The sequence below is a fragment of the Apium graveolens genome, chromosome 4, assembly GCF_009905375.1.
Source record: "Apium graveolens cultivar Ventura chromosome 4, ASM990537v1, whole genome shotgun sequence".
In the NCBI taxonomy this organism is placed as follows: Eukaryota; Viridiplantae; Streptophyta; class Magnoliopsida; order Apiales; family Apiaceae; genus Apium; species Apium graveolens.
Genome location: NC_133650.1, coordinates 11,422,160 through 11,431,332, shown reverse-complemented (window position 1 = coordinate 11,431,332; position 9,173 = coordinate 11,422,160). Strand labels below are relative to the sequence as shown.

Here is a 9,173-nt window from a genome sequence, read left to right as displayed (position 1 = left end):
TTACGGAGGTCAGGTCAGTCTGAGTCTGAGGGTATAGGTTTTGACTTTTAACTTTGTAATGGGAAGAGGGAGGGGGAGAGAGGGCGAGAGAGAGACAGAGAGGCGGAGGGGGGAGAGAGGGGTACGGAGAGAGGGAGGGTGAGAGAGAGATGAAGATAGAAAGAGAAAGAGAGGGGGAGGGAGAGCGAGAGCGAGAGTGAAGCAGAGAGAGAGAGAGAGGGGGAGGGGGGAGAAGGGCACGGAGAGAGGGAGGGCGAGAGATAGAGAGATGGAGAGAGAAAGAGAAAGGAAGAGAAAGAGAGGGGGAGGGAGAGCGAGAGTAAATGAGAGGAGAGAGAGAGAGAGAGAGAGAGAGAGAGAGAGAGAGTTTTGTAAACTTGTAGTGACCTCTGAAAGACGACGCAATGGGTTTGTAATGGACATCAAATCTTTACATTCTATACATTGTTTTCATATATTATGAGGTATATTCTGTTCCAATTATTTGTCTTGTCTTTCTTCTTTACATGTTTTATGATTCTTAAAACTGCTTCCTTCTTTTACCCACATTTCATTACACATGCTTCATATTCTTACATATATCCCTGTGTTTGAAATTGTCAAATTCAGTTGTTATGTATATTAATGAAAATGGTAGGGAACTTATGTACTTTAATCTTTCTGATTTTATGCACTCAATCATTTTTTTGTTCGGCATTGTTAGCTAGACCAAGGTCCATGTGGTAGATGAATAGCTGATACGGAACGTCTTTCCAGGCATCTGAACTTTGAAAAAATGTTATGTTTTCCTCCATTGTTAACGATGTCTATAAAGTATGTGAAAAGTTGCATATGTTCTAATGCTATTTTTAACCCATGCATCACATTCACACCCGTTCAAAATTATCTGAATTTAACATATTGCATTTAATTTGGACATTCTCATCGTGTGTAATTGCACCTCACACTATTGTAGCTACTAGCTATTACGGTTACATCCTTGTACTTGGGTAAATTATAATCAAGAGAGGAGTAGCTTAAGCTTTTTACTTCATAGTTGGGAAATTATATTTATGTTAGGGTAGGATATGCATATTTTGGGTGAACATTATGGGCGGAAGCACCTTTTCATTCATATTGATTATGTTTTTAATGGATAATCACCTTTTAAGTTCTAAAATAATGAAATTAAATATTGAATATATTTTAAATGCAATTCTCTCTTGAGCCAATTCGCTTGCATACCTTTATTGATGTTGTTTGTGGGCTGGGACCTAGATTTATTGATACAGTTGAACTTGAATCTTAAAGACCTATCTGTTGACATAGTCGAGACTTGAGTGTCGAACATGTGCATATATGCCATATATTTCTTATATTATTTGGGTTGTGGTATGGAGTGTCGGGCATGATATATATCTGACTGGTATTTTTTTTTTTGTCAAAACCTGTGTGTTGATCTTAGAAGATCCAAAAATTGGAAACACAAGGATCTTTTCTAATTTTTAGACACAAGCAGGGGACATGATATATTTTGTAATGAATATACTACAAGTACATTGTAGAAGTAGAACTCAATTAGTGTCTTGCATGGGTATCTCTTATTCAGGAATTTAAAAATAGTTTATCTATATAAATGTCAATAGTAAATTTACGTTTACTAATATATAAGACATACTTGTCCAAGTGTAGAGAGGAACCAGGGCAATAGTGAACCGTCTGGACGCCTAGGCTGTAAGGCGCCCACCTAGGTGTCGAATAGGTGAATTAAGGTTCTGCTATATATATATGCTTATATATTAGATATTATGTAAATATATTTTGATTGGTTGTAGCAATAATTACATCAATGTAAAAATTAGTTTATTTGATTGAAACAAATAGATTTATTAACTCTTGTTTATTTGATATTGAGACTTTTGTAATGAGTGATGGTTTAGTAGTAGAAGTTTATAATTTGAACACTCAAAAAGCGTGATTCTATTCAGTTAGATGCATGCAGATTTTTTTAAACTTTAAAATTGAGGTTTTTCGGTGAAAATCATAATCTATATAAATTGATATTTCAAATATCATGATAACATAATCACCATATTTACAAAATATATTTGCCAATAACTCAATGAACTATTATATTTTAATTTTTAACAAAATATAAATAATGTACTTCAGTAAATGACATAAATTGTTAATTTTTTAAAAGATGCCTATAAACAAATACTTCATCCGTCCCACTTATTTTGTCAACAATCAATTTTCCACCTTTTATTCAATCATATTAAAAAAACTAAAAGTTACCAAAAATTGTATTATTTTCCAGATAAGTTAACATAATTATCACTTAAATTACCATATTATCTGAATGTGGACAAGAATTTTGAGACAGACATAATAGGAAACATGGTCAGAAAGAAAGAATTAGACGGAGGGAGTACATCGGTAGATGGTGAAGTACATATATTGAGCTAACAGAGATCTCACCAATTAAGAAAGTTATTAATTGGGCGAATTGATTTCTATAAGGTCGTCGCGACGTCTTTGGAAAAGATGTGTTGAAGTGAAAGGAGATTTGAGAAATTAGGTTTTAATTATCGAGAGAGAGAGATAGATATATAGAACAAATTGTGTGAAGTCCTTCATTTTTGTGGATTCTTGGAGTCCAACATCCTTACCTTTCAGTACAATCCAATTTAATAGTCCATGTATTGAAAACAAAAATAATAAATTACAGGGTATAAACGTGCGTAGTGATGTTGCATCATTAATGTTAAACAAGTGAAACTTACCTATTTTCCAAATTAAGCAAATTAAGCATGTTTTGTAATGTTATACTTGTTGAATGTACGTACGCGATTGCAAGATTTTGTTTCAAATAGTGATGTATGTAGAATAGTATTTGGAAAATAATACATTTTGCAATATCTTATTTGCAAACTCTAATGAAATAGTGGACTAAATAGAAATTTAACTCTCTCTCTCTATATATATACACACAAAAATACAATTATGTATCTATTAGTTGTTCAATAATAATATTTATGTTTTTTTTTCATTTTAGTGCCTTTGATCACGATAAAACTTGAACGAACATGACACAAATTTAGCAAATTATTGACTTGTTCTTATATTTAGTGTGTAAACTAATAATAGACAAATAAAAAAAATAATAATCTTGTTCCTTATGGTTCATTTTACCTTGTATCTTCTGTTAGATTATGTTTTTAGAAATGTATTAGTTAAGATGTATTATGAAGTTCATATACGGTTGATAAACATATTATTTGGAATTAAACACAAACGCGTAAAACCAAAGAGGTAGTTGTTTCTTTCTTTCATTTATGGTAGAATAGTATTAAAAATTTATATAAAATTGACTTTTTTTAATTTTTCATCATGCCAGTACTTGACTTTCAAGTTGTAGGCTTTTAAATCTCATAAGATTCATTATTAACTACAATTTTTTTTATTTGAAGAATATATATTGAATTTTAGGACTTATGTGTCTTTGCCTGTTCTTTGTGAATATAAGTTTTATCCTTTGTTTTTCCTGTTTTCAACCATAGTCCAATGTGGAATTGTGTCAAGAGCTTATATAATTGTTTGGGCTCATAGTGAATATTTGTTCGTGCGGGTGATCCATTTTTCCTACCATAGTCCAACGCAAAATTGTGTCAAGACCTTATATACTTATTTGGCTCATAGTAAATATTTGTTCGTTCGAGTGATCCATTTTTAAATGCCTTTTTTGGAGGACATTGGCCCAAAGTTATTGGTAGCTACAACCAACCTTTTCACTTTTTACTTTTTACTTATCTCCATATTTTCATTATCAAACTTAATTTGTCATTCCCCTTTTCTCTTTTATATTGTGACTCCTTCAACTTTTCCTACTCCATTGTCAACTTTTGAAGCTCGCGGCCACTGAATCTCCTGTCTCTCTCGTCTCTCTCGGTAACACTAAATTTACCTTTTTAGATAATTAGTTTTCAATTGTGAAACGTCTCTAACATATACATCTATTCTTTATCGCCTTCGATTTGCCTGTAAATCGTCTCATTTTATACCATTTACCATATATATATACACACGCAACGGAAACGTTTGTATGTATTTTTTACAGAATTGAATATCAAGATCCTTAGTTTATGTTTAATTTTTGTTTCCTTTTAACATAATTGTAATTTATCCTCACATTTGCTTCCTTTATTAGTTTATCTTTAAATATGATTTCTCAACTTCGTTCATTCAATAGATTTTGATGATTATTTATGAGTGATGAATACATTGATGTGCCTCAAAGGTGAATTTTTATGAGTGATGAATACATTGGTGTGCCTCAGAGGTGAATATAATATTCGATGAGCGCATGCTATACATTTGTCGAGAATACATTCCTACAAAAAATATTTTTGCATTTTGTGATAGTAAGATGTGTTTCAGGTTTGTCACGAAGGCGTAACCCCACAATTCCCAAATTTTAGTTGAGGCTTTAATCTTTATATAACCCTGAAATAAATTTTCCACATCCGAAAATGAATGTTATCTTGTCGATGTAGGGTATATAAAGGTTTTATATGTATCCAAAGGATTTATGGGTATGTAGAGAGGAATAAGCATCTAACCTCGTAATTTTCGTTGGACTCCTGCTAAACTAGCAGGATTTGTCTAAATTAAAAGAAACATTTCAATCATCTTCTCATCATTGTATCACCCCAGTCCCACATTGAGTAGATTTGGGACTTGAGTTCATTTTATAAGTCAACTAAGTGCACCAACAAATCATGATCTTTTGTGGGGGCATGTGGATTACCCAAGTTGGTTGCATTTTGGTTGCATTTGGGCCAATAGACTTCGGCTTATTTCGGACTCTGAATCGGGACTTGACCAGATTTTCGACAAAGGCTCGGCATTTGACCGGGTTGTCACAAATATGTAGAATAATTATTGAATGAACATTTGGAGTTTGAAAAACTAGATTCACAATTCACCATGTGTTCATCTATTAATTATTTTTCTTCCTAAATGTTGATTAGGAGATAGTTCTTGGATGTTATCAATTGTTGTAAGCTAGCATCTAAATCTCCATCAATCTTACAGGCATTAGTGCTTGCAAAATGCAGTAACCTTGACGAATTATGTTTTCCCAAGTCAATGTTCCAGTATATCAATATCTGGAAGTCTAAACAAATCCTGCAGTGTACTGTATCTGGTCTGAGTGCCTCTTAATTTCATGGTTTTGGCAAGTGTGCTCTGATACAGACCTAATTAACAAGCAATTTCTTTAAAGACTGTTCGTGTTCTAGGTTAATCTTATTTTATGATTTCAAAAAGTTTTAAATATGATATAGTGTGTTTGGGGTTAGCTTATATGACACATGTAAGTGGCAGTTAGTTTCAACTTGGTACTTATTCATCACTTAGTAGGTGACCAAATTTTCACTGGTTCAATCTGAAAAAAAAGACAGCCTTTTGTTTGCTATGTTGTGATTGTTGTTGTAATGCCAGGGTTTGAAGAAAGAAACCAATAAGAGTGATATTGTTATTGAACCTATTCTCTTGAGGTGTCCAAAATCTTCAGTTGCATTTTTTTTTGTTAGCAATTGTACACCTTAATACATGATTCTTCTCATAAGATTTTAATTTTATTGAAGTGACAATTGTATGTATCATATTCAAAGAAGTGCCATGATTTTTTTATGAATACAATTAACCTGTATCAGTAAATGTGACATGTAGTTTTATATATCAATTGTACTTGCAGATTGAGCTGTGTCAGAAATGGCAACAATGACAGATCTGCCCTATGAGCTCCTCTCTTACATTATACTTTTGTTGGTGCAGTCTCCAGGCGGAGCAGCTGATTTTGCAACGATCATCTCTGTGTAAGACATTAGATTCTAAGCCTTCCAAGTCTAAGTATATGTATATCTATGTGAATACGTTATATGGCTTCACCATTTATTTTACTTTAATGCTATTATTTTTATGGTTGTTTTTCCTCTTTTCTGATTGATTGCCAGATTTCATAATGCCTCCTTTTTGTTATTAAATTTCGTTAATTGTATGCTTAAGCAATAACTATACATTATTAAATTACTTGTGTTGGTAAATTTTTGAGAATTGCTTTTAACAAAGAATTTTAGAGTGTACTTTATGTTTTTTCATTTAAATATATATAAGAATTCAAAGGAATTAGGGGCTTAAAAAAACCTTCACTGCTGTATCATATTAGCTCAGCTAAGCAAATGGACTCTTTTCACTTTTTTCCCCTTCTGTTGTGTATCTTACTGAGATTTCTTCTCAGTACGTTATCTCTGGTTAACAGCGTACTGCTTTTCATAGGATGTGTCAGGTTTTTATGGGAGTTGGGTCCGTAATCAATTGAGGCAATGATCAAGAACGTGGGATAAGTGAGCAAGCCCCTCATATGGCCTCTCCTGCCCTCTTGGTAAAAGGGGTGTAGCAGGTCATACTAAAGAGGGTTGGTTGGGTTAACATTCTACAATCCTTTTTTGAGCAGTATTCAACATGGCACATAGGGCTGTGCATTCGGTTAAAACCGAACCGAACCGAACTATTTTTTTTTCGGTTAACCGAAACCGAACCGAAATATATTCGGTTTGTAACCGAACCGAAATTAATATTTCGGTTATTACTGAAAACTGAAATGAAAAACCGAAATCTAATAAAAAATACTAGAATTGCAGCAAAATATTCTAAAAATTTGAGTTGGCAGAAGATATAGTGGACCAGTAATAATCAATCTCCAACAGTGGAGAGAAACATCCATAGTATCTAATTAAAATGATTTGCGTAGTGGCCGGAGACCAAGTTCCTATTGTTTATTGTAAAATAAAAAAGGCTGTAATTACATGTCCTGAAATTGTACAAGAATGATATAGTTCTTGATTACAGAAGACAAATCTGTACATAAATGGTTGAATAGAATCTCCGTTTGCTTTTATAATGAGAGAGGCAAGAGTTAGATTTTAGATTGAGAGTCGTCTGGGGATAGTGTGCAGTGAGTACTGTGTGCATATGTCTGTATAATGTCTTGCTATTATTATTAATAATATTTTAATTTTTATAAACTATTCGGTTATATTTTCGGTTTTCCGGTTAACCGCGGTTAAAAACCGAAATACCGAAAAACCGAATTTTAAAAATTTCTCTACCGAAACCGAACCGAATTATAAAATTTGGTTAACCGAACCGAAATTATTTCGGTTATTCACCGAACCGAATGCACACCCCTAATGGCACACTTGTGGCATCTCCTGCCCTCTTGGTAAAAAAAATTCATGCTTTAGGTGTACCTGTTATGAAGCTTTTCATGTTTTGTGAGCTGTTAGATATATATTATAATATGATTTTTTGATGTTTCAGGCATTTCAAAGAAGTTATTTATCGTTTTTTCTAGTTAGAATGTAGACATCATGTACATCAACAGTTTACTAGTCCACCTTTCATAGGGATCTCTAAATTGTCTTGGTAAATCTTTATTGCAGTTGCAGAAACTTTAATATGTTCGCGCAAGTTGAAGACATACTCGAGGTTGTCAACTTTAAAATAAAGTTGGAACTTAAGAATTTTAAACGGTATCAGCACATTAACAGTCTGCTAGTGAAATGTTCGGAAGCTGGAAATGTAGCTGCCCAGTTTTTGCTAGGGAAGGTAACATGTATATTTAATCTTGTTTTTGTTCTTTGGGTGGGGATCATTCATCAGCAGTAATAATATGATTGTTAAACCACCCTTAATTTTATGTTCCTTCGCTCAGAAACTTATAAACAAACTTGATGCAAACCTAATAAGGAACATGACTTTTGTTACGCCTACACAGGTTATACTGGTGAGCTCTTCTCAGCTATTACTTTGTGAATGGAAGAAAGTAGAACATGATGCCCATCCTTGTGATTTTGCAACACTCAGTGAACTTGGTTGTATTCTTGCCACAGATGTTCCCAATGAGGACCATAAAGTTAGCTCTTTTATGGCCTACTTTTTACCTGAACAAGTATCTAATAATGAAGTCTCACGAACTAGATTGGTTCACTACCAGCTTGTGAAGGTTTTCTTGCTCAATGGCAGCCATCGTGACTTGGCTGAAATGTCTACATTCCTAACGAGTTATGTAAGGTTCTTCACCAGTGGTGGCGAAGAAGACACCCTCCTCAAATGCAGCAAATATCTTGGTTATTTCGCTGAGAGTATCAGATTTCTTGAGAAACAGTTAATGGAAGTCAATAGCTGTTCACGTTTCGAAGGCAATACAGATGCTATTAATTATCATATTGATGTGATGAAATTTAATCTCGTAGAATTCCGATCCCGGACACTTCGTTCCCTTGAAGTTAATTTGGGATAGGATTACATGTTATGCAAGAACTGTAAACTTTAAAAGGGTCATAAAAGACTCCAGATTAGTATTAAGTGACTTGTGTTTCTTTTTTGTGTGCCTTCAGATCAGAGACAAAATATGGTGCTCCCTAAAAAATTGAGGTCTGTTCTAGGGTGTTTGAGCTACTTTTTTAGTTGGACTGGATGAGACTATATTATACAATCTTTCGTGCTTTAAAATTTTATTTATGGTATAGAATAGCGTTGTGTTTTCTTCTAAAACATGCTTCAGTTCCCCTTAATAGTAAAACATTCTTACTGATGAATTTAGTTTCTTTTTTATACGGATTATTTTGTGGGTTGAAAGCAACTGGTGAATGTGTGATTTTATCAAGCGGAATACATATACTTGTGCATCTGCATTTTTGTGCCCGTTTGAGACGTTTAGAAAATTTTAAAATAAGTAACTTATAACTTAAAATAAATAAGTTAAAATAAATAAGTGACTTATAAGTGATAAGTAGATGAATTCTTATAATTTATATTAGTATTTGGATAATTTTACTTAGAAGTCGGAATTTTTTGACTTAAATAGATCAAAATAAATAATATATATATATAATTATCTTAATTCGTGAATTTTATATTAGATTAACATTTAAAAATATTTTTTTTTTAACTAAAGTTAATAAAAAAAAGAAAAATTAAAATAAGTTGAGAAAAAATATGTCGTTGCTAACATTCAACTTATTAACTTATAAGTTATAAATTTCACTTATAAGTTGAGCCGACAAACACTAGTTGATAAGTACTTACGGGCTTATAAGTCAGTAAGTTAGTTATACGGTGATGGT

The 9,173-nt window shown here is 32.8% G+C and overlaps 1 protein-coding gene across 1 annotated transcript; it reads left to right on the top strand.

The window, feature by feature from the left end:
- The first annotated feature begins 245 nt into the window (after positions 1–245).
- Positions 246–8,586, top strand: LOC141716654 (uncharacterized). Its single transcript, XM_074518848.1, has 4 exons — positions 246–464; positions 5,741–5,861; positions 7,488–7,653; positions 7,823–8,586. Exons 2-4 carry the CDS (start codon positions 5,758–5,760, stop codon positions 8,345–8,347), a joined length of 795 nt encoding a protein of 264 aa, XP_074374949.1. The 5' UTR covers positions 246–464; positions 5,741–5,757; the 3' UTR covers positions 8,348–8,586.
- Positions 8,587–9,173: the final 587 nt, after the last annotated feature.